We start from the raw sequence: 25758 nt of genomic DNA, 5'->3' as shown, positions 1-25758 counted from the left end.
GAAGTCACTTAATTTTTCTGAGCCTTGGTTTCCACATCGGGCAAATAGGAAAATGAGACCTACTCTATGTACTTCAGGGCATCAAGAAGATAAAATTAAATAACATACATGAAAGCTCTTTATAAATCATTATACAAATGTAAGGCACCATTATTCTAATAGGCTGGCATCAATTCAAAACACAGCTTCTGCTCCATCACCAGAAGTATTTTATGTCAATAAGCGATTAGCGTGCCCTTGACTAATGCCCATATTGTTATAAAGGGGTTTGACCAGAGAAAGCTGAGAGAAATAATAATAGAATAGCCATCTCTCAGTTACGTTGGGGTTGATTATTCGCTTTGTGGATTATCCCTGGATAACTGAAATCCGAAATGAGCTTCTCCCACCGCTCAGTGCACTTTTGGATAATCCCCTTCAGTTTCCCAGATGGTGTGTGCACATGGAATGCAGAGTCATTTTGATATGTGCCTGATGAAACATAATCAACAAGGTAAATCTGAAGCAGAAACATCACAATGCCTTCCAAAGCCAACAGCAATAATGTTGGGACAGTTGGTTATTTTGATTCTCCACATCGCTGCTCTCTTCTATTAGCATATGTAATGGAGAGTAATGTGTTGGCTTTCACAGGTAAAGGTGATGCAGCCTATCCACTACCAGTAGGACATTTGAGCTTCCCTGGCATGAAAAGGACAGGCACTGTGCAGGTCTTTTGGGAAATAAAACTACTATAAGGTCAGAAGCCCAGCCTGAACAGAGCGTTTAGTCTTGCAAGGAAGATGTCATATGCCTAAATAATTATAGTACCAGGTATAAGTAATTTAAGTACTGTAAGAGTAATAGAAATACAGAAATTTGTGCAAAAGCTCATTTGGTATTGAGTTGATCATAGACTTCAGGACCAAGGTGGCAACAGAGTTTAACCTTGAAAGACAGCAAAATTGGAAATGATCCAAGGGGAGGGAAGATTATGAGCAAAGACACAGAGCTGAAAAAAATGCAGCATGGATACAAGGAATTCAGTTCGATGGAGGTGCCTATCAAGAAGAATTTTTTAAAAAGAAACTTAACATTTATGAAGCATTTCTTATGTGTCATGTATTTTATATACATTATCTCAACTGGTCTCGAAAATGCTCCTCTGAAGTAGATATTATTCACCTCACTTTAGAGGTAAACAGACTCAAAAGCAAATTAATTTACTCAAGACCCATCAGCTGACAAGTGCACAGCAGGATTCAAGTCCAAGACTGTTGGGCTCTAAAGCCCACACACTTGCTGCCTCTGAGGGTAGCATTACTGACCCTCAGCCTGAATGGTTCTGTCACACATGGGGGACCTCCCACATACAGCTGACGTGGAAGTTGTTCACATCGAGATGGTAGTCACAGCCACAGAGTGGACAAGACAGCCCAGAAAGGGTGAGAGAAGAGGAAAGGGCTCAGGGAAGAAGAATCAGAAAAAGAGATGAAGAAGTAGTTAGGAGTAGAAGAATGGGAAACGAAGGTCAAGAGAAAGCTTCCAAAAGGAAGAGGTCATCAAAACTATAACTGCTGCACAGAGGTAAAGGAGGTTGAGAGGATGAAGACCAAGAAAACGCCATTTGGTTGGTGGTCTTGAAAAGAATGATTTCAACGGCAAGAAGAGTGCCTACATCCAGGTGTATGCGTGGTGAATAGATGGCCTGATCCACGGACATGGGCCACAGCTGGAGTTGAGCTTTCAAAACTGCCCTGATGGCAGGAAAGTCATCATCTGGGGGTACCTGTTAAAAGTATGAATTTCCAGGTCTCAACCCAGCCCCACCACTTGGAATCTCCAGGGAGGAGGGCCTGGGAAGTGGCCCAGAAGGTTTTTCATTTTTTAAAAAAAATTTAATTTATTATTTATTTATAAATTTATTTATTTTTGGCTGCGTTGGGTCTTCATTCCTGGGCTCGGGCTTTCGCTACTTGCGGCGAGAGGGGGCTACTCTCCGTTGCGGTGTGCGGGCTTCCCATTGCGGTGGCTTCTCTTGTTGCGGAGCACGGGCTCTAGGCGCGTGGGCTTCCGTAGTTGTGGCACGTGGGCTCTAGAGCGCAGGCTCAGTAGTTGTGGCGCACGGGCTTAGCTGCTCCGCGGCATGTGGGATCTTCCCGGGCCAGGGCTCGAACCCACGTCCCCTGCATCGGCAGGTGGACTCTCAACCACTGTGCCACCAGGGGAGCCCAAGGACCATATTTTTAATGACCAAGGACTAAACCAAAACTTACTTGTCTCAGAGAGGTGGGTGCCAACACCTGTTCTTCTTGGCACCTTTTGTTTTTACCACCTGCGGACCGTGCTCCTGGCTCCTTTCCACACTCACCAATAGATGGCAGCAGATCTAAATGTCATGGTCCACAGAAGTACAGGCTCAGAGATTCCATTTCACTCCATCTGACTTCCTGTATACCCTAAAAAGCACCCTTCATTCACTTCCCCAAGATAGGCAATTGGATCAGATGAGCACAGAAAAGCTTCCCTTGATGCCTGTGGTACAGAGAGAGTGAGTTCTCCCTTTACTAGGCTCCTATACAATATATTATCTGCACCTTTCATTGGGCACTTCAATATGTCTCGCCTTACTACAGTTATTAAATTGTCTTACACTGTCATTCAATTTTTCATATGTGTTAGTATTGTCCCCACAAGCCCTCGGAGGTCAGGAATCAAATGCTATCCTTCTTTTTCTTCTTAAGATTGATATGAATGAGAGAATGAATCCATCAGTCATCAATTAAATCAGATGCATATTCCATTTGTTGCATTCTGCTTTCTTCCAGAAAAAAAAAAAAAGAAAAAGAAAAAGAACGAAAAAAAAAGGCTTACCAGAAAGTGTTAATGGTCTGGAAAAGTTCTGCACTTATTTGCAAGTCTGTGTTCATGATTTATCCCTTGAGAATCTTCCAAGACATCACTAGGAAAAACGTTTCCTAGCCTGGCAACTGGACACTCCGGGGCTAGTGTTTGCTTTATCTAGGATGGAGTGTGAGGTCACTTTGGACTGACACAGTGTCAGCCGGTCTACCAAGAGACATGCTGATCTTTCAAAACCACCCCCTATTTTTCTATAGCTAGTCTACCATCATTGGCCAATATGCCCCCCAGACATAAAATTCTGTTTTCCATTCTTACTTGCCAATTAAAATATTTTGGCTGGTTAAGTCTTGTAGATACTTCAATCTTGTCATTTATTGTGGATTCACTAGACTAGGTCTACTTTGTCAAATGGTGTCTTTCTTGGGTAATGTTTTTGAGTAAACATTTTAGGTTGCTCAGTCCTAGACTCTCCACACTGTTCTCTCCCTAGAAGGCTGCCTGATCCCGTGGCTCAGGATCCCACTTACAGGCCAGTGACTCCCCTCTTTATCTATCCGTCCAAGACCTCTCTTCTGAGGTCTACTGTCTTATAACCATTTGACTGCCTGACATCTCAACTTGGATATCTCACAGTTCCTAACCTCCCCTTCCCCCAACCCCAAACCCAAGGCTGCTCCTCTTCCGTTCTTCCCCTTTTTAATAAATGACACCTCTGGCTACCTAGCTGGTCAAGCCAGAAACCTGGTCATTCTAACCTTCCTTCATCCTCCACATCCAATTTACTACCAAGACTGATCAATTCAACTTCAAAAAGATCTGTTTCCTTCTCACCATCCCATTTTTTGAGTTTTCAAAAGATTTTTGAGCATTCATTTGCACCCTCAACAATTTAGAGTGCCCACTCTATAGTGATCAAAGCTCTCAGAAGAGCACAGCAAGTTCAGGAAAGACCCATAAGCAAACCTGCTACGATAACGGTGTTGCTAAGACAACGACCCAAGAGAGTGTGAACAGTAAGAGGGAGGGGAAAACAGTGCCCGGGAACACTTCATGGGGAACAGGACATTTAAACTGGGTTTTAGAGAATGAGTAGGGGTTCATCAGGCAGATGCATGGATCAAGTCCTTCTGGGTATGGTGACCGGTAAAGTATGACACGTTCAGGGAATCTAGCAGAGCAGAGTCGGGAGGGTAGGTGGAGATGTGACTGGTGAGACGGGCAGGGGCTAGATCACCTGGGGTGCTGTTATGGGCTGAACTAGGTTTCCCTAAAATTCATATGTTGAAACCTAACCCCCCTGTACCTCAGATTGTGACTAGATTTGGAGATAATATCCTTTAAAGAGGTGACTGAGGGGCTTCCCTGGTGGCGCAGTGGTTGAGAATCTGCCTGCTAATGCAGGGGACCCGGGTTCGAGCCCTGGGCTGGGAGGATCCCACATGCCGCGGAGCAACTAGGCCCGTGAGCCACAACTACTGAGCCTGCGCGTATGGAGCCTGTGCTCTGCAACAGGAGAGGCCATGATAGTGAGAGGCCCGCGCACTGCGATGAAGAGTGGCCCCCGCTTGCCACAACTAGAGAAAGCCCTTGCACAGAAACGAAGACCCAACACAGCAAAAATAAATAAATAAATAAATAAATAAACTCCTACCCCCAACATCTTCTTTAAAAAAAAAAAAAAAAAAAAGAGGTGACTGAGTTACAATGAAGTCATTAGGGCGGGTCTTAATCCAATCTGACCAGTGTCCTTACAACAAAAGGAAATGTGGACACACAGAGAGAACACCAGGAGGGCGTGTGCACAGAGAAAAGACCACGTGAGGCAACGGTGAGAAGGCGGCCATCTGCAAGCCAAGGAGAGAGGGCTCAGGAGAAACCAAACCCACCAGCAGCTTGATGTTGGACTTCCAGCTTCCGGAACTGTGAGAAAATTAAGTTCTGTTGTTTAAGCCACACAGTAGTTTGGTATGGAAGCCCTAGCAAATGAATGCAGGCACTATATGCAGCTGCGTTTGAACCTGGAGGTTATAGGTGGCTGGGGAAGGGTTTAAGCAGGGAGAAGACTCTTTATCCATCCATCCCTCACGCCACATATGCAATGTGGAAGCTGCGTCAGGCACTAGAAGTACAGGTCAAAGAAGCCTTATCTGCAGAAATGATACTTTAGCCCGGCATGAAAAAAAGGGGGCGGGGATGTCAAACTATGGTCTAGACAAAGGATGTGTGAGGCCCTAAGACAGGAAGGCTCTGGGCACATTCAGGAGAGTGACATTAGGCCAGTGTGGGCAGAGCTGGGTGAGAGAGACGAGCTCTAAGAGATGCAGACGGAGGGGTCAAGGCCAGATCATGCTGGGCTTCAAAGGCCTCATAAGCAAGCATGTCCCTTCTCTGGAGAATTCTCCTGGGGGCCCAGGCCAACTCCCCGATGGGGGCAGAAGCCGAGGCCACGGCTGTCTTCCCTTCCACTGAGCAGCTGGGGAGGCCCTCCCCGCTTGCCCGTCTGGCTGCCCATCAGCCGCCAAGGTGACACCACCAAATGCATTTCTTCCCAGCCAGGGCTCTGAGAGACACAGGATTTGCATTTCAATTTGACTTCATTCAGATGATTCCAGCCAAAGCTTGGAAATCACTCCCCTTGTCATTCTCTCACCAGTTCTGCTTTCCTTTTTTTCCTCCCTCCACCCCACGGAGGGCTCCTTTTTCCTTGACATCCTGCTCCTGGATGCAGAGAAAAGTCATCCTTAACAGCAGTTTTATTGCCGGGTCATATTAACACAATGAAGGAAATCACGGTTCATTTTTATGAATTATCTCATCATCTGCAACTAATTAACAGCTGCAGAAAGAGCAGGCATTCTGTCTCCCCTCGGACAGCCTTTACCTTGAGCACGCTTCCCAGCCGCCCTACCCTTGCTGTCAAGGAGGGTCCTCGGCTGGAGAAGGGCACCTCCTCTCCAGCAGGCTGCCACCTCCACATCCCCCAGCCCCAATTCTGCGCTTTCTGGCCCGCCCCAGCCTGGGCAGGCAGCGTGGGGGGGGCTGACCCTTTCCACTCAGCGGTCGCTGGGCCACCTGCGATGCAGATGATTTAGGTTAGCTAGAAACTTTATTAAAATCCAATCTAAGTGGGCCGCCGCTGCTCTGTTCTCATTACCCTCCCTCTGCAAAATCAGGCCTTGGCCCCTGGGCCTCTCCGAATGCATCTATATAAAACTGAGTGAACAGGCAGCCAACAGCTACATGGCACTTAATCAGGGTATAATCTAAACCCAGGTGGACAGTAAATACTTAGGGGGGCAGAGGGAAGAGAAAACAACGGAGGAGAAGGACAGGAGGATGCGCAAATGCATCTGTTGCAGCCTCCGGAGAGGAACTGCGGGGAAACACAGAATCCTGGGCTAGACAGGGTCCGGAGGACCACAGCTGGAGAAACGGGGGCCCAGAGGGGTGACGTGACCCCTGAACATTCAACAGCTCGCGCAGCCTGGGGCTCATTCTCCTCCTGGGCTTCCCTCCCGAGCCCTGAGCTTCTCCGGTCCCGGTTCCTGCCCGCGCCGGCTTCTGCCCCCAATCCCTATCTTCCTCCACCTAACTGCGTCCCTTCTTGTGGCTGTCTGAGGAGCCTCCCTCAGACATCCTGGCATGTGGCCAAATCCCAGGCGGCCGCTGGTTGCGTCTGCAGAGATGAAGGGAAGGGCACGGAGGGGTGGGGGTGAAAGGGCACGAGGCCGGCCCACCCCACCGTGGGGCAGTGCCTCCCGGGTGGGAGTCGGGCATCAGATCCACGTCGGGCAGGGGGTCCCTGTGATGCTGGCCCGAGCACGCAATCCTCCTTCTAAAGGTCAGATGCTCCAGCAGTGTGTCTGCTAGAACTGAAAAGGCCAGAGGCTGTACGTCATGTTACAGGGAGGAGAGGGGCGCTGGGAGGACGTTCTGGAAGTTTACTTTTTGCATCCGGCCTGTGTCTCTTTCTCCTCCTTTCTAAACTCTGAGACACACAGCCAGCTAACATCTTCCCTCCTTCCCCCGCCAGAATGTTCCAGGCCCCTTGCCGTTCTATTTCAGTATGTGTAACCTAGCTCATGTAGTCCCTGTTTCCTGCCCCAGGGGCCCCATTTTCAAAGCCATTGGGTATACAGTCCTGAGGGGAACAAACACCTTCTCCATGGTAGCCCAAGGTAGGAACTGAGTCATTCATTCATTCATTCATTTATTCATCCCACCAATGTTTACTGAAAACCTGCTATGAGCAAGGCCGGGGGAGTGACAGGGAGTAAGACGTGGTCTTGACCCCCAGAGAAACCAGCGCCTGAACAAACACTCAGCACTAGGTCACATGGGCTGAGGGCTGAGGTGGAGCTGGCCACCCACACCGTGCTGTGGGAGCGGGAAAGGGCAGAGAGCCCTATGAGTGGGGACGGAAAGGACAGTCAGGGAGGTTTTCTTAGAGGAACAGCGAGGCCTTGAATGATGAAGAAAATTCTGCAGGGCAGGCAAGGTGAGGAGTATTCCAGGCGGATGGAGCAAAGGCCCAGAGATTGGAGAGGCAGGGGCGTTTCGGGGACTCCAGTGTGTCTGGAGGGCAGGATGCCCACTGGTGAGTGTTTACAGGGCAGGGATGGGAATGGGGACGTGAGGATGATGGGGCTGTCTAGACGGTCTGCAGCCTGCCTGCAAAGGCTTCAGATGCCCTGGAAAGGGGCTTGAGCTTCCTTCTAGAAAGACGAGCTGGGCAAGAGGGAGGAAGTGAGAGGTGAAAGGGCGAGCACCCAGGGGCTCCGAGGGGCTGTGGTGGGACAGGTTCTCCCTGTGGTGGGACAGGTTCTCCCTGTGGTGGGACACGGCTTCCGATCCTCGGGCACCAGGGCCCAGAAGTGCCCAGGCCTCTACCGCCTCCACCTTCAGACGCCCTGGCTGCCCCACTCTGGGGCTTGGGCAGGGAGGTCCCATCGTCCGAGAAACCTTTACTCAACATCCTGAAACCCTCATTCCCCGCCCCACCCAGTGGCCTGCTCCAGGTGTGTCCCAGGTGGCCCTGGGTGGAGCATGCCCCGGGGGACTGTTGGCAGCTCATCCTGAGCAGGTTGTAAAGCCCTCAGAAAGCACAAAGGAAGCCAAGAACTCCAGTCTCCACATGCTTTTCAGGCCTCAGGGACAAGTCTTCCATTCTTTTCCTGGGCTGTTTACTCAAAAAGTTAAGCAAAAGAGGAGAGGACACTGGTTTTGAAGTAGGCAGGACAGTATCCTGGGCATATGGCTGCCAGAGGCTTGGATGCTGGCTCCAGACTCACACCAGCCGTGTGACCCTGGGTAACGTATTTAACTCTCTGAGCCTCAGCTTTCTCATCTGTAAAACAGACACGATGGCAGCATTCAATGACTTTGAACAGCGCGGTCCCTGGCACATAACAAATGTTACTTAATAAATGTTGCTATTACTATAAGTCTAGATATTTCCGACCCCCAAAGCCCCAACTCTTACTTTATACTCTTCTTTCCCTTTTTTTAGGGTGTCCTCTCCAACTCCCATCCCCACTCCCTCTATACCAAAGGACTGCCCCTTTTTAAAAAAAATACTCCCGGGGCTTCCCTGGTGGTCCAGTGGTTAAGACTCCGCGCTTCCACTGCATGGGGCGTGGGTTCGATCCCTGGTTGGGGAACTAAGATCCCGCATGCTGCGGGGCACGGCCAGAAAATAATAATAATAAAAATTAAAAATACTCCCAGCAGAGCCTGTCACCTGCCAAGCCCCCTTTCCTCTCAGTCCCCTGGGGCTTTGTGCTGATCTTACAATGCAGGGACTCTCCGGGTCCCTCTCCTGGGCACCTTCCTGGGAGAGAAGCACCCAGTACATTTAACAGGGCAGAATAAATAGCAATAATAATATATGTTCAGGCATTAGCCACATAAGTAATCAGAGATCACTGCCATATATGATTTCTGGTTAAACATCATTTGGAATCTAATAAATAAGCGGCTGTAAATACAGGCAGCGAGCAGATTCGTCCCCCCTGAGCGGCGCAGCCTCTGCTCTTATTTTTAGCCTAAAGGTGCCTTCAGCACTACTCTTGTGGTTCAATTTTAAGTTAATTTCTCTGCCAAATGTCTGCAAAGGAAACTGGCAAGGGCAGGGGGCAATGAACGGGGCTCAGGTGCGGCGTCTGCCTTCTGCTCTCTAAAGAAATCAAGGCGTCCAGGGGGTCTTGGGTGGAACTCGTTCATACCCACCTTCTCCCCACTCCTCCCAGGGGCTCCGCGGAGGGGAGCACAGCAGGGGCAAGGATGGGAAGTGCCTTAGTGTGGCGGACAGAGCATGGGCTTGGCCCAAAGAAATCTGGGTTCAAATCCAGGGTCTTGGGGCTTCCCTGGTGGTGCAGTGGTTAAGAATCCGCCTGCCAGTGCAGGGGACATGGGTTCGAGCCCTGGTCCGGGAAGATCCCACATGCCGCGGAGCACCTAAGGCCATGTGCCACGACAACTGAGACCGCGCTCTAGAGCCATGAGCCACAACTACTGAGCCCACATGCCACAACTACTGAAGCCTGCACACCTAGAGCCCGTGCTCCACAACAAGAGAAGCCACCACAATGAGAAGCCCGCGCACTACAACAAAGACCCAATGCAGCCAAAAATAAATAAATAAAATAAATTTATTAAAAAAAAATCCAGGGTCTTCCATGTTCTGCATGGGTGACCTTAAGTCTCTCCAGGCCTCGGTTTCTGTACCTACAGACCAGACATTATCAAACCTACCTCTGAAGATCGTTGTAAAAATTAAATGATGCAATTTATAGACAGTGATGGGCACATATTAGGTGCTCCATACACATGAATGTCATTCCATCCCCTGTGATTCAGTCCTTGAAAGCGATGGTCCCCCACCCTCTCATTAGATGGAAACGGGCAACATATCAAGAAGGTAAAAAGAAGCCCAAAGTGCCAACGTGCCCATGGTGCCCGGACCATAGTCATCATTGCTTAACTCTGGAGCTGGCCGGTTGGCATTCAATGCTTCCCTGCTTTGTGCTCTGCTGGAGTTCCTTCATGTCTGAGTTTTGCCTTTTCACATTAGAACATTAACAACACAATACCCTGTTTCCAGCATTTCCCACAGACCCCAGCCCGCTGCAGGGCGCTGTCAGCGTTAAATCAGGACCAAGGGACAGAGGGACAAAGCTGGACCAGCCCTAAAGCCCAGGTCTCCTAATTCCCTGCTCTTAGCAATACCTTCCTATACCACATGCCTTCCTAAAACACAAGAGGATCTGTTACTTTCTGGAAGGATGACAAGCAGAGTAACAGACAGTTTGCTGGGACTCTGGGGGGACATTATTCTTTCTAGGCCCCATGGCAGGAAATAAACACATCGTTCCAAGCCAAGCCCAGCAGAGCCCACGTGACATGGCTTCAGATAACATTCTGCTTGTAGGTTACTCCTTTAGAGCCCTGACATGTTAAATCAACGTGATGAAGTGCTTCCCGTCACACAGTCCCTTCCCAGCTCTCTCGCTCCTGTGGCACAGTCTCAGTCACAGTCATGTGGCCGTCCTGTCAGGGTCCCTCTACCCATGGAGGGAACGCATTGGCTTCAGGGCTCTGGGCTTGTCTGCTTCTCATGCAAAAGACTGGCCTTAACAGGAGTCAGGCAATCAGATCAAGGGTTGGACTGGGGCCAGTTTCCAAGTGCAAGCACAGTCCCCTGCACACAGCACTGCTCATGAGAATGATTTCAAGAGGCTCAGGCTCCTATCTTGGGAGCCATCCAAACAGAGGAACAGAATAATGGTCCCCAAAGATGTCCACGTCCTAATCCCCGGAATCTGTCAACGTGTTACCTTCCATGGCAAGATGGACTTTGCAGAGGTCATTAAGGTTACAGACCTTGAGATGGGGGGATTATCCTGGATTATCCCAGCAGGCTCAATACAATCTCATGAGTTCTTAAAATCAGAGAACCTTTTGTGGCTGAGGTCAGGGAGCTGTGATCTGAGAATGGCACGATCCTGAGCTTTGAGGATGGAAGAGGGGGGCCATGAGCCAAGGGTTGCTGCAGACTCTAGAAGCTGGGAACAGCCTCAGCTAAAAGCCAGTAATAAAGTAAGAACCTTGATTTTATAACTGCAAGGAATTGAATCCTGCCAGCAACCAAAATGAGCAGGAAATGGATTCTCCCCTAGAGCCTCCAGAAAGGATCACAGCCCTGCTGACATCTTAGTTTTAGCTCATCAAGACCCATGCTGGACTTCTGACCGTAAATTAATAAATTTATCTGGATTAAACCACGAAGTCTGTGGTAATTTGTTATGGAAGCAGTAGAAAATTGTAGTAATAGTAATTATAATAGAACTACTGAGAATAACTATTATTTATTGGCCTCCTACTAATTATCAGGCACTGTGCTAGCTGTTTTGCATACATTACCGTACGTAAACCTCAGTAGACAGGGTGAGTATTATTACCCCCATTTTATAGTAGAAAACAGAGGCCAAATAATTTGCCCAAGGTCACATGCTGAAACTATAATTCCTTTCCAAGTTTGTGTGTTAATAAAGCCTAATCCCACTCTACTACCCTACGATGCCACCCAGAATTATGCATGCCACAACGTTGGGCAAACTACTATTTTTGCAAGAAACAAAAGAAAGGGAACTGTTATTTATTAAATATTACTAGATGCTACACACCATGTATGGGACTTTACATATCTCCTTTCAATTAACACGATAACCTCCTGCATGCTAAAGTGTTATCTCCAGCTTACAGATGGGAAACTGAGCATGAGAAAGGTTGAATAATTTGCCTGAAGGAACGTGGCTAAGAAGGGAGAGTCATACCCGTGGATTTTGAACCTGAGGCTGCCTTGTCCATAATGCTTAGGATATGAAGACTTGAATGTGAAGCCCAAGCTCCCCCAGGTGACCATCCTCATGGCTTCATGGTAAGAAAGGCACTGGATCGAGACCCAAAAGGGAGCCCCGCCCAGGCTGTAACCACAAGCCAAAGGCAACAGCTCCCGCCCATCCCACAAGAGGGTGGCCTTATCCAGTGGCCAGTATTGCTCTCTGAGAGATAATTCCTGGGCAGATGAGGAAGAAGTTGATTAAATAAAGGGAGAGCCCCAGTGGGGGTGATCCATGGATACTTACACGCTATTTCATCTCCACCAAGTCCACTCATTTGCACTTCACAACTAAATTCCTTTAGCTCTCGAGGTTTTCCCAATTGGCTCTAAAGGGGAAATTGGCATTCAACCACCATTCGAGGTAAAGGTCCCTTTAGGTTCAGGAACTCCAAAGGCTCCGGGAAGAGCAGGGAACATTCCCTACAGATGGCCATCGGAAAGCGTTCCCCTTCCCTGTCCGCTGGCCGGAGGCTGCCCGGTGGCTGCCCAGAGGTGGGAGGCCAGCTACTGCCGCTCTGTTCCCACCCAGGCCGTGGCCGGTGCCTCTTTGGAAAGAGTCCTTAGCAGAGCTTCCTGCTGAGGCCCCCAGGCCTATCCACTTCCCTTTCCTGTCATCTTGGAGAAAATCCCTGTTCTTTCATCTGTGAGCTGAAAGCTCAGTCTCGCGTGGTTAGATCCCTGCCACTGGGGGAAATTTATGAGTGTTGCCAGCAAAATGGCATTCCCTCCCCTGCCAGTGTCACTCCCTGCTTGAAAGACCATGTACTATAAAGGGTGGGAAAGCACATCTCGGAAGAAGCCACAGGGGTGACACAACGTAGGGAACCTCCCAGCACCCGACTGCTTAACACAGGTATCTTCAGACATGGGGGCCACCTGCTGCCTGCTTTAAAAGAGTGGCATCAGGTCTGGGGTTGAGAGCAAAGTCAGCCTGAGAAGAGCCGGAGCTGGGGGTGTGAGGGCACATTTCACAGGACATAGATGGAGACCTAGATGGGCTTTCTTTAGCCAAAAGACGGGTCAGCCAGGGCTTGGTGGGCATGGGTCCGACCGGGGGCTCTGAACCTGGAGACCAGACCCCATCAGGCCGGAGCAGGTGCCCGTGGTGGACTGGAAGCAGATGAGGGGAGTGCCTACCTCTGATTTGGGGACACATCCTACCTGGGAAGGAGAAAAGAGAAAACCCATTCAGAGGAGGGTGACCAGGATGACAAGTGGAATCCAAATGCTGAGAAGGAAGGAACAGTCGGATGAATCTCTGAAAGAAAGAAGATGCTGGGGGCTGTGAAATGACAGTGCTTCAGATCTCGGACATGCCGTCAGAGGGAAGAGCGCAAGGCCTGTTCTGTAGGCTCCTGAGGGTGGAAGGCACAGAGAGACAGATTTGGCTCAACAGAGAGGAAAACCGATGGTCGGAGCTATTCAAAAGTGGACTGGGTTATACGGGGGACCCTTGCCACCATCAAGATTTTGTGAATCTAAGTACAAGCAGTCAGGCCAGGTGAAGCACTGGGAGAGTCTGTGGCAGACAAGAAGCAGGTACCCTGGCTAACACTGGCAGCTTCAGGAAAGAGCTGGAAGCAGGTGGCAGGGTCCCAGCTGGGAGGCTGGGTCCTGATTCAGGTCCCCAAGCTCTAGGAAGACTAAGACAAGCAAGGCCTGACCAGAGTCCCACGGGAGCTCAGAAACAGTCGGAATATGAAAGTGAGGTTTCAGACTTGATGACGAGACAGAAACTTGAGCACTGCAACGGCCGTACAGCTGGGGGAGGTGACTCTAAATCAACAGCTTGGCGTTTGGATCTGAGGGACAAAGTAAGACCAGTGGCCAAGACTCATTTTGATGCTGAGTCATTAACCTGCTGGCTTGGACTTCCTCAGAATGGGATGGAGATTAGCCTTTAGACCCAGGGTTTGCCGCAGGGACCAGAGAACCTGAGGACAGGAAGCCAGCAGGGCCAGTGCACTGTCCTCGGCAAGGAACACTTGTTTAGAACTTCCTTTGTGTTGAGTGAGGCCATCATCATCTCTGCCTTCCAACAGCTTTCAAGTTTGAAGCTCCTTTGGGACCTCCCTTGGGTCTGCATCATTCACTCATTCAGTAGACATTTAGTGAGCACCTTCTGTATACCAGGCACTGTCTTACATGCTGGGGAAATAGCAGAGAACAAAACAAAGGGCTTTGCCTGATGGGAGGACTCAGATAATAAGCGAATAGGACCCAGTTTGTCAGATGGTAACAAGTGCTATAGAAAAATCAAAGCAAGGAAGAAAGAGAGAGAGATGGCGAGCAGGGCATGACCTACAGTAAGTGAGACAGTGAGGCATGCAGACATCTAGGTGAAGACTGTTCTAGGCAGAGAGAACACCAAAGAAGCCAGGGGGAGGGGCTGGTGTGGAGTGAACAAGAGGCAGAGGAGTAAGAGATGAGAACAAATAGTAATAGAACAGTGGGTCAGATCGTGGAGGGCCCTGTGGGAGGGACCCCATCAGGACTCTTTCTTTTCCTCTGACTTGAGATGAGATGAGATGGAAGGCTCTGGAAGAGCTGAGCAGAGGACTGACATGATTCAAATTCCATTTTAAAAGAATCATCCTTGCTACCATTTTGAGAAACAAAAGTGACAGGAAGAGAGAAGCACAGAAACTAGTAGGAAAGCTTTGCAGTGATCCAAGGGAGAGAGAATATTGTCTCGGAACGGGAAAGCCACAGCGGAGGTGGCCAGAAGTGGTTGGGTTCTGGATATACCTGGAAGGTACAGCAAACAGGACTTGCTGATGGGGAGGATATGGGATATCAGAGAAAGATGGGGTCAAGCGTGACTCCAAGGATTGGGACCTAAGTCCAAAGAGATAGAATGGCATGACCATGTATGAAACAGGGGAGATGGTAGGAGAAGCAGGCTTAGAGGGGAACGTCAACAGCTTGGACAAGTCAAATTTGAGTTTCTCTTAGACATCCAAAAGGGGATGAGGAGTAGTAGGTGTATAAGTCTGGAGTTATGGGGAGAAGTCAGAGCTGGAGAGGAGACTGGAGAGTCATCGCATCGAAAGCCATGAAACTGAATGAGATCACTAGGCAGTGGGTGGAGGGAGAAGAGGTCTAAGGACAGAACCCTGGGGCACATCCATATTCAGAGGTCGGACATACGAGAAGGAATCACCAAAGGAGACTGAGAGTCCAAGGAGGGAGGGCAAGAACCAAGATGGAGTGCGACCCAGAAGCCAAGAGAGAGAAGCGTTTCAAGGAAGAGCGAGAGAAAGACTATGCCAAATGCTGCCTGTGAAATGAGGCCTGGGGACAGATGATTGGATGAGGCCATGGGGGCACCATGAATGGGGGCGAAAATCTGATGGGAGGGAGTCCTATTGATTGGGTAAGAGAGGAGAGGAAATGGAGATAGATTTGCATAAGAATTCTTTTGCAGAGTGTCTCTGCAATGGGAAGGAGAGAAATAGGGGGTTAGCTGAAGAAGGATGTGGGGTTAAGGGAGGCTTTTAAGGTGGGAGATCACTCAGATCCACTAGCCAGTAGCGGGGACCATTACCTCGGTGTGAAAAGCCCTCGACACCGGAAAGGTAGAGAAGATAGAGCCCAGTCTCTCAGGATGCTGTTAGGCTGGTGGGACGGATGAAATTCAAATAAGGTTTTTTAAATGTTTGCAAAAATAGGTGGGTATGGACCAATGAAGACAGTGCAACCCATGTGTGACTGAGTCAGCATGCATACCTCTTGCGCTCTGAGAATGCTGGAAGTAAGAGCTTTCCAAACCGGGTGTGGATTCTTGGCTCTTAGAAAGAGGTGAATTTAAAGCAGGATTTAGAAAAAGGGGAGAGACGGCATTTGGTGGAGGAGTGGAGAAGTGTGCTCCAGGCAGGGGAAGGCTGAGAGATGCCAACAGTGCTATTCCCAATAACAGGTGTCACTTTCCCAGCACTTACTGCACGCCTGACGCTATTCTAAGTGCTTTCTATGTAATAACTCATTGAATTCTCATAAAAACAAGAGGTAGCAACTACTGTCATCCATGTTACAGATGAAAAAATTCAAGCACTAAGAAATGAAGTTCTCACTCAAGGTCATATAACTAGTAAAGGGTGGGGCTCGGATTCAAACCCAGGCAGTCCGGTTAGAGCACAGGCTCTGGCATCCACCTCTCCACCATGATGGAGCCTTCCAGAGCCAACCCCAGTGCTACCCAGAACACATCAGGCTCTGTGGTGTCCCCCTTGCTCTCCAGACCCCTATCAGCTTGGAATAGCCATGGAAGGCAACTGGGTGAGTCAGGACAGAAGGGGCTAAGGGAAGAGGGAAACACATGGGAGACCCTCTCACGGGCTGCCCCAGGTGGTCACCCACCCCCAGTTACATTGGTTTTCCTCCTGAGTCCAGCACGGTGGCACTACCTCCCGGTCAGGGGCTGGGCACGGCCCCGGCATGGCCCCACCAGGCACCTGCTGAGCCCAGACTGAATGAGTTGGACCCGCCCTCTGCATCACGCCCCTCATCCGTGTGGGCTTAAGCGGCAGCGGAGCCCCCACAAGCTGATCGGCCCCGGACTCAGCTCGACAGGAAGAAACACACACCAAGAAGACACAGAGGGGCTGCTGGCCAGCCCGACAGCTATTGGCAACCCCCGCCCAGCTATCTGCCCCCGCATCCAGACTAATGAGATCTAAGTGTGACCGCTGTCTTGCCTGCAGCTGAGCTGCTAGGCTGTGGGTGGGATGCGCGGGCCCTGCCGAGGCACACACGTGTCTTCCGCCCACTTGGGCTCACACACACTCAGGCGCTCGGCTGAGAGCAGGCGGCAGCCTCTGTGCTTCTCCGACACCTCAGCGGTGGCCGCAGGGAGAAAAGAAACACCCCAGAGTAAGGGGTGTTACTCTACACCAACAGAGTAAGGAGATTCAGTAGGGCTTCATGTCTTATCTGGCTTAAGCCACCGTGACCGAATGGGGTCATGGCTTAGATCAGGCAGATGGCTGCCTCCACTCTAAGCTCCCATGAATGGCTGTTAATGAGAACACAAGGATAATAGGATGCCTCCCAAAGAGTATGAGAACAGACCAAAGGCTAAAGTATTCTAGCACAGGAGCCCAGCTTGGAAGGGGTCCTGGAGGTACCAGGTCCAACCTCGCACTGACGCTGATCTCTCTGTCCAGCACAGCTACGGCCACCTCCAGCTGTGGGGACCGCAGTATCAGAACAGCCCATTTCATCTGTCGGGTAAACATTTTTTTTTACATCAAACCCAAATCTCCCTCCATAAGTATCATCTCTCCCTACAACAAACCACCCTCCCAAAACTAGAGCTTGCTAACGACTCACTCCCCATCCCAAGACTCTTGTAAACCACTTCACAGAGCCGGAGACGGGCTTTTGAAATTCTGACAAAATATTACCATGCCAGTTCTCTCAAATCATGTGTGTCTCTGCCAGGCAGGGCTTCATCCAGCAGGACGGAAGATACTGTGGACCAGCACATGTGTGGAGGGGGCAAAATGAGAGTCTGGGAAAACCAGGCCATTCTAGCACCAGTGGACACAGGCAGCCACGTACCAAACTTATTTGGAAATCAGCTCTATGATCTAGGGCTAAAAAGTTCCCTAAAAAGCTAGGGAACAACAGCTGCCTCCCTTCTCTCCAATACCCCTGCTTCTGGGACCTTCCCCAGTTTCCTCCTGCAGACTCACCATGATTATGTTTAAGAAAACATAATGTTTCCTACGGTCACCTGCCTGTTCTCTTTAGCTCAGCCTGATTTCATGAGGTCCTGGGCGTCGGCACTCTGGCCCATGGTGGCTTTCCCATCAGGAATGTACTGCTGGGGAACCTCCCTGGTGGCGCAGTGGTTAAGAATCGCCTGCCAGTGCAGGGGACACGGGTTCGATCCCTGGTCCGGGAAGATCCCACATGCCACGGAGCAACTATACCCGTGTGCCACAACTACTGAGCCTGCGTTCTACAGCCCGTGAGCCACAACTACTGAGCCCGCCTGCCACAACTACTGAAGCCTGCGCACCTAGAGTCCGTGCTCCACAACCAAGAGAAGCCACCACAGTGAGAAGCCTGCGCACCGCAACAAACAGTAGCCCCCACTCGCCGCAACTGGAGAAAGCCCATGCGCAGCGACGAAGACCCAACACAGCCAGGAAGGAAGGAAGAAAGAAAAAGAAAGGATGAATGTACTGCTGGGACTTCCCGGGCGGTCCAGTGGTTAGGACTCCATGCTCCCACTGCAGGGGACATGGGTTCGATCCCTGGTCAAGGAACTAAGATCCCACAAGCTGCGCAGCCAAAAAAAAAAAAAAAAAAAGGAATGTACTACCAACAGCCTAGGCTATTCAGGACTCCGCCACCTCAGCTGTCCTCTGGTCCTCTGACTGGACTCAGTAGGCCAGGCCCCCTTTGTCCCTGCCTGGGAGATGTCCTATCCTCTTACTCCCCTCCATGTGAGCTTGAGCAAGCCACAAACTCTGTGAAGCTCAGCCTCCTCTTCCATAAGATATGTTTACTTCTACCGACCTTGCAGCTTGTTGGGGAAACTGAATTAACACATGTGTAAGAAACACTGTAATAAACCGTGGCACCAATGTCACCAGGCAGTTGGGAGTCAGGAATCCTGGCACTGCCACGGTGGCCTTTGCCAGCTCACTTTGCCTACTGGGACCCCAGTTTTTCATATCTGTGAAATGGAGCACCTAGGCCTAATTCATCCCTCACTTCTCAGCAGAAGAAGACTATGGCCAGAGTCTGTAGTTCACAAGTGGGTTCCGGAAAGGTTGAGAGAAGATAAACATCCTCCAAGTATCTGGTGTGGTGCTCCTGGCAGAAGACCAAGCAGCAGGCGAAGACAGATGACTCCACACGGTACACTGGCCTGGATGCCTTTCTAACGGCAGCCAAGTCTCCCTCATCCCTCTGAAGATGTGGTGGCAGCAGGGGTGGGGCAGGAAGGAGAGGAGAGACAGCCTCGTGCAAGCACACATGCAGGCAGACACCCTCATGGACCGTCTTTGGCAAACTATCTACTCTTGCAAATACGTATTTTGTACACTTATTGTTAAATAAAACCAGTTGGCGTTTTTGAGCACTGACCGATATCTGGGAGAAGAGAAATTTGAAAACTGACAGGTCAGTTCAAGATTCAAAACTTGCCATTAGACCGTTCATCCTGCAAACGTTTCCAAAGTACCCCTATGGGCCAGGCACTGTGCTAGACCCAGGAATACAGACATAATAAGAAAGACACAGATCTCCTACAGGGGAGGGATCTGTGTCCCAGAAAGCTTTGTACATGGATTCCCTCTCTAGATGACAGATGAAGGAGAAAGTCATCAATTTCTATTTGTCACTAATGTGAAAGACCAACTGATTGCTTATATGGGTGACTCGATTTGGAAAAGAGATCAAGAGTTACACACGGATCAAACTCTCATAAATCACATCACGTGGTCACAGTATGAAGGGGAGCCCACTACTCAAAAAACCCCACAGTGAGTCCTCAGCAAGGCACCGAATTCTGTTGATATATCTGGATCTTGGTGTGTCCGATATATTTAATACATAGCAGAACAGGATAAGAAAACCAGTGCTTTTTATTCCTCCCCCTTGCCTCCCCCAATTCTTTTATTATCTTCATCTTCATAACATTTGAATGTTCTATGTTTAACATTCTCTCTGCAGGACTTGGAGCTCATTGAGGGAAAACTACCTCAGTAAAAAATGGGAGTTATAAAGTGCTTGGGGTCCTAGTAAGAGTGTCAAATAAATCCAAGCTCTTGCTGCTTCACCTCACAGGGAAGACTTAAACAAGAAAGAGGTTCAATTGCTACAATAACCTGCTGATGTCTAGTGCCACCCACACTGAGCAGGACTCTGTACCACCCTGAGCGAGCCTTTCAAATCCCCAGGCCTCAGTTTCCTCATCTGTCTGATGGACTTTGTCTGGGTCCTTAGGCAATTATTTGGGAGTAAAAGAATCAAAAAAGAGCAATAGACTATAAAAGCAATAATGATTCCATCTTTCAATTCCTTTGCCAGATAGAACACAATATATTTAATGTGACTGCTGGGATAATGGGATATCCCAAATGTCTCCAGGGGTGTAAAGCTGCAATACGGCAAAGCAGAAAGAGAAGCTTTGGGGACAGGTTCGAATTGCAGTCTCTGTGTGACCTTAGATGAGTTATTTAAACTCCCCGAGCCTCTGTTTCTTCATCTATAACATCTGATCATTAATTCTGATGTGAAGGTTGCCTGAAATATGTGAAACACCTAGCACAGCGCCTGGCAGAGAGTGAGGTCTTTCCAAGTGGTAATTATTAGGGGGATTATTATTAATTAGCACTGTGTCCTCAGTGTTGGCACATAGCACTCAATAAATACTTGCTGAGTGGATTAATAAATGAATAGTTGAACCCTTGTTTTTACCATTATAGCCAAAACTTGCCTTAGAACCCAATCAGGATCTCCAGCCCGTTCCTCTTTTCCCTTCTAAGTAAGACAGATAGATGGACATTTTCTCTTTCTCCTCCTTCTCCTTTTTCTTCTACTTCTTCCAATAAGTCTACCTCCTGAAGCACAGGGAAGACCAGAAGAAACCTTAGAGCAATGATGCCGAACGTGTTCTTGGGAAACCACATCTTGTAAGGGCCGTGGACACATCCACCCACCCATGCACTGAGTTTGTGTGATATGCTTGCATACGTCAAGTGTCGGGACCTGCATTACGTGGTCAATCTCCCTTGGAATGCAGACTCTTGTGGGAAAATGCCATAACAATCAGAGCACAACCCAGTAAGTGTGCTGGAACAGGGGAATGGGAGAATGGCTGGAAAAAGATGATCTGACTGCCACCAGCCCCGCCCCCTACTTGCTGTGTGACCTTGGCCAAATCACCACTCCCTCTGGGCCTCCCTCCTCATCTGTGAAATGAGCAGGTTGGAAAATGGAATCCATAGAATCCTTTACAGTTCTAAGATATAATGATGATCCCTTTAAGTCATGGGGGGCTGAAGAGATGGTGAGGGTGGTCTCCTCGGGGCATTTATTAACTTGCGGCTCTCACAGTCATCACTCAGAGGACCCAGAGGGACAGAAGCGAAATCAAAAGACATTTTCAGAAGAAAGATGACTGAAACAGGTTGACATATGTTTGAGAGTTTGGGGAATTTATGCGGGCAGCCTCGCCATCATAAGTAAAATCCCTTTCCCTTACCCAAAGCCTCATTCGTTGAGTAAACGCCGGACACTGCAATAGACAATTTGGCTGTATCTCCCACCCTGTGCCTCACTTGAATGAAAAACAGCAGTCCCATGGCAGGGTAGTGGGCTCGTCACCTCTTTACAAACATCCACGTTGTCACCAGCTGACAAGCGGGGCGGGGGTTGGAGCAGGCGGGGCAATTTATCTCCGAGATTCCTGGTCCCTCCGTGCAGCCTCCCTCTCACAGCCATCTACTCTGAGGCTGGAGGTTTGGGAGGAACCCCAGGAGAATCAAATGTGGGGAGAAGTGACCCGTGGGAAGTGGGGGAAGGAGCAGCAGCCCCTCCCTTTCCAGCGAGCCTCTGGAGGACTTGGGGGACCCATCGCCATCAACGCTGGTCCAGCCCATCTGTGTGGAAGGCTGCCTGCCACTAAGCACAGCTACTTGAGTTTTGTTGACCTACTTCTCCTCCCATCCCTGCCCTACTCCACATCCCCTCTGGAGTCCGTGTAATTAGCACCTTTCCATCCATAAAGCTCCTGGCTCCCAGGATAACCAAGGAGACAGCAAAACAAGCCCTGGCATTGCTGCTCTGGCTTTTCTTTACTTTCCTCTCTCTTTGTTGGCTTCACTCTGCTTCCTGGCCTCTGTAGATTAGGCCCAGTCTGACCTTGCCAGCCAGCAGGGCCCCTGGCTGGAAATCAGCTGGACGTGGCCTGGCATGAACCAGAACGAGTGCCAGCAGAGAGGACAGAACTGGACAAGCATTGTTCCAAGTGTAGGGATGAGAGCTTGAGAGCCCCTCTGAAGCCCCCCACTGTCACACAGCAGGCCAGACAGCGATCTGTCAGCTCCACTTTCTGCTTCTCTCCCGGGGAACAACTGTCAGGAGAACCGAGGCCGCGAGGAGCTGCCAATTCCGGCTCAATCCCTTTCCGCTTCCCATTAGCCACAAATGGAAATTGATGGGTTACCGCTTTAGCCACTCATTTAGAGGAGGAGAAAACCTCACAGCAACTGCTGAATAACTGGAGGCATCTTATAAGTTAAGCATCTTAAGGATATGAACTGTTTTACATTGCCGCTAAGCAGAATTAAATTAGGTTTTGAAGTTTCCGTAGAAGTGAATGGGGAAGAGGGAGGGAAGATTTTGTTTTTAATTCCTTTTTTCAAGTATGCAGAGTGGTGAGCCGAAGGCAGGATGAGGGGAAGAACTGAGTCACTGGTCTTTGTTTCCGATTCCAATCAGCTGCCAGTGCATATGCACAGAGAGACGTGCCCACGTACCCACGACGGAACACGGAGTAACTCGGGGACCTGCAGCTCAGCCTCTGGCCCATGATGCCTGGCCTTGCCAGGGCCTCCTGACCACCCACACCACCATCATGCCCATCTCTGGGACCTTAGAACCAGACCTAATTGCAAGTAGAGGAGTTCAGGAGCTTTAGGCCAAGTCCTTGGGATTCTGCATCATGATCTTCATTCTAAATCCTCCTCTAATGCTTTCAGGTTCAAGTTTAGGATTCTGCCTCACTCACAGGATCCACTTTCCCCCCTTCCCACCCCAGTCTGGGCAGAGGGGCTTCAGGTGGGCCCCCGTCTGGATAACTTGCCTGGTGTTTGGGTCCCTCTAGGGCTGTTGCCTGGCCTTGCCTGGGGTTCCTGCCATTGGACTGATCTTCTTGTGACCAACACACCTGCCTGGATTTCTCACTGCTGTGCCCCACCTGTCTGTCCACAATGACTCCCTTCCCTATACACATGTACACACCCCAATGCCTGACACCCCATGCCTATCCCAGGCCATCAGATGACCACACAGTGTCTGCTGGACTGGACTGTGTCTCCTTGTCTCTGCAGCTGGGGCCATGTCCCCAGGACCCGGATCAGCAGGCAGTGGCCCAGCCTGCAGTTAAGGAGATTTGCTCAGTCTTGGAGGTGTTGGGGGCAGGGGAGGCAGCTGATTTCTCAGGCACTCCTGGACCCCGGAAAGAGCCAAGTCTTCCGCCAGGCACAGGGACGCTGATGGGGCCAGTGGCGGCAGTGCCTGCCCACACCCAGAATGGGCACCCCCATGGCAGCAATGACAAGGGAGGGAGCTGGCGGACACACGCCATTGAAGTGCCCTGTCCTTCCTCTCCAGAACCAGGGTAGGGCGAGCAGACACCAAGGCAAAGGCCCTGCCAAGCAGCTGGGTCAGGGGCACCAAGAACACTTCATCGGAACACACCCTCCAGGAAGCCTTCTTGGATTGATCAGAGGAGAGAAGAGATGATCTCTGCTCTGCTCTCTAGCCCCTGGATTTGGAAGCCCCATGGCCATTCCCACCCTCCTTCACCTACAGCTGTGACCAGCTGAGTCCATCACAGACTGCAAAAGGCACTCAACATCTTTTTTCTCATCACAAGGGGAGCTGGGCAGCTTGAGCAGATTGTAGCTGTCAGCCTGTCGGCTGCCCCACGACCACCACCCTTGCCCCAGCCAAACTCAGGGAGGGCGGAGTGCAGGGTCAGATGTCCCCTGCGGACACCTGGGGTGTGGAAGGGGCATCACCCAGGGCTGGGCTTCCCCCAGGGTGCCACAGGGGTAGCACTTACCAATCCTCAGGGAGTGCGGACTGCAGGCAACCATCACGAGCCACGTGGGAAGCAGCACCAAAGGCGCCCAGACGCGGGGCATCTTCTATAAATCCTCATGGAGCCCTCTGCTGGTCTGGGCATGACATAACTCTGCGGGAGAGCGAGGGAGAATGTGAGTAAGAGTCCTATAGGCTCAGGGGCCCGAGCTACCACCCAGACAGCCTCTGTGGAAAGGACCAACACTCCCTCCATGAATCGCTGTGCCCGTAGGGGAGCTCCAGGCCGGCTCCAGGCCTCTGTTCTTCCTGCCTCTGCCCAGACTCACAGAAGCCTCAGGTTCTAAAGCCATCCCCCACCCTGACCACCGTCAAATCAGGGGCAGGAGGGTGTGACTGTGGTTGAATGATTCATAGGGCTCCACTTTTTAAAAAATGTCTAATTGGGGATGAAAACTTTCATCTGCTCTTAAGAACAGGAGCCATGGGTGAGCAGAAAAGGAGTGGGTGGGAAGGTTAGGCCATCGTCCCAGACACATCGCATGCCCTGCTCTCTGGGGAGTGATGCTGGGGAAGGGATGGGTTCCAGTCCAGCTCCTCCATTTGCCAGCTGGGTGGCTTTCCTTGGTCACTCAACTCCATTTCCCCTCAGGTAGACCTGGCATAACAACACGTGCCTGGATGGGTTGAACTGAGGCCGAGGAGAACACAGGAGAGGCCTGGCCTAGAGCAGGGGCTACACAAATGTCAGCTCCTCCCTGGCCCAGATGGGAGAGGTCGCTTCTCAGCAAATACTGAGGGCAGAAGCTCACATCCCAGGTCATCAGTTGGTTTCCACATCTGCAGAAAACTAACCCCTCTCCATCCTTCCTCCACCAGCCCCTCTCCCTCCTGAGGCTGGGGTCAAAGCCAGAACCTTGAAGGAGCTGCGTCCCTGCAAGGCTGCATGGGTATTGTCCCCCCCTGAGACCTCCCGGCACCCTGAGATCAGAGTCTGCAGGCCACCAGCCCGGCCCCATCACTGGTGTGAGGGAGGGGCTGGTGAATATGCAAATATGCTAAACCAAGGTCACCTTTGGTTAGGAGACTAGTATTAAAGTGATTCATCCCCCCACCTCCAGACAGACAATCCAATAGAAAAATAGGCAAATGAGTAGAACAGACACTTCGGCAATGGTATATCAAAAGCTCTTGGAACACACTTGGAAAGGTACTCAGGAAAATGCAATTTTAAACTGCAATGAGATACCATTATACACCCACCAGAATGACTTTAAAGAAAAAAAAAAAGATACTATCAAGTGTTAGCAAAGATGTGGAGCAACTGGAACTCTTCTACTGTGTCGGTGGGAATGTAAGTCAACATAACTGTTGTGGAAAACTGGTCTATTAGAGCTTTACACATACCCTAATGTCCAGCAACTCTACAATAGGCATTTCCAGTAGAAATGCACGTGTACACTCACCAAAGACATACTAGAACATTCACAGCAGCACTCTTTGGGTTTCCCCAAACTGGAAACTAGCCAGATGTCCAGCGACAGAATGGAGAGAGACATTGTCCGTTCATACAATGGAATCTTATATGGAAATGAAAAATCAACAACTCCATGCACCTGTGTGGATGAATCTCACAAACATAATGTTGAGTGGAAGAAACCAGGCACAGAAGAGTATTTACCGTATGATTCTATCTATAAAAAGTACAAATGCAGACAAAACCATTGTGTGCTGTAAGAAGTCCAGCTAGTGATGACCCTTGAAGGCGGGTGGTGACTAGAAGGGGACACAGGGAGTCTTCTAGAGGTGCTGATGACATCCTGTTTCTTATTCCAGGTGCTGAGCAAGGTGTGCTCAGTTTGTGAAATCTCGTCGAGCTGTACATATCTGATGATAATGTTGACTTTTCCGTATGTGTGTTACACTTAGTCAAGGTTTTGTTTTATGACAATCCCCCCTCCCCACAGAAGCTCGGTGTTGCAGCCTGACCCAGTACCTCACAGCTTCCTGCACACAACTAGTCCCCTCTGCCTGCAGCGTGCTCCTCTCCCCCCCGACCCTTGCCATGTGCCAGGATCGGGTGCCTCTCTATGCCATCCCAGCAGCCTCTAGTGCTGGGCTCAGTGCCAGCTTCTCAAGGGCCAGGACTGTTTCCAGTTTACTGCTGTATCCCCAGAGGTTAATTATACAGAATAGGTGCACAGGAGATATATGTTCAATGGATG

At 50.1% G+C, this 25758-nt stretch overlaps 1 protein-coding gene across 1 annotated transcript in view; it reads right to left on the bottom strand.

Annotated features, from left to right (window-relative positions):
- GRIK4 (glutamate ionotropic receptor kainate type subunit 4) overlaps nt 1–23637 on the bottom strand; it is a 311029-nt gene extending 287392 nt beyond the window's left edge. The window contains exon 1 of the mRNA XM_060103224.1: nt 23556–23637. Within this exon, the coding sequence (XP_059959207.1) occupies nt 23556–23637 (82 nt within the window). The remainder of the gene's footprint in view (nt 1–23555) is intronic.
- Nucleotides 23638–25758: the final 2121 nt, after the last annotated feature.

Source organism: Mesoplodon densirostris, chromosome 7 (genome assembly GCF_025265405.1).
Source record: "Mesoplodon densirostris isolate mMesDen1 chromosome 7, mMesDen1 primary haplotype, whole genome shotgun sequence".
Lineage (NCBI taxonomy): Eukaryota > Metazoa > Chordata > Mammalia > Artiodactyla > Ziphiidae > Mesoplodon > Mesoplodon densirostris.
This window is presented reverse-complemented; position numbering and strand designations above follow the sequence as displayed.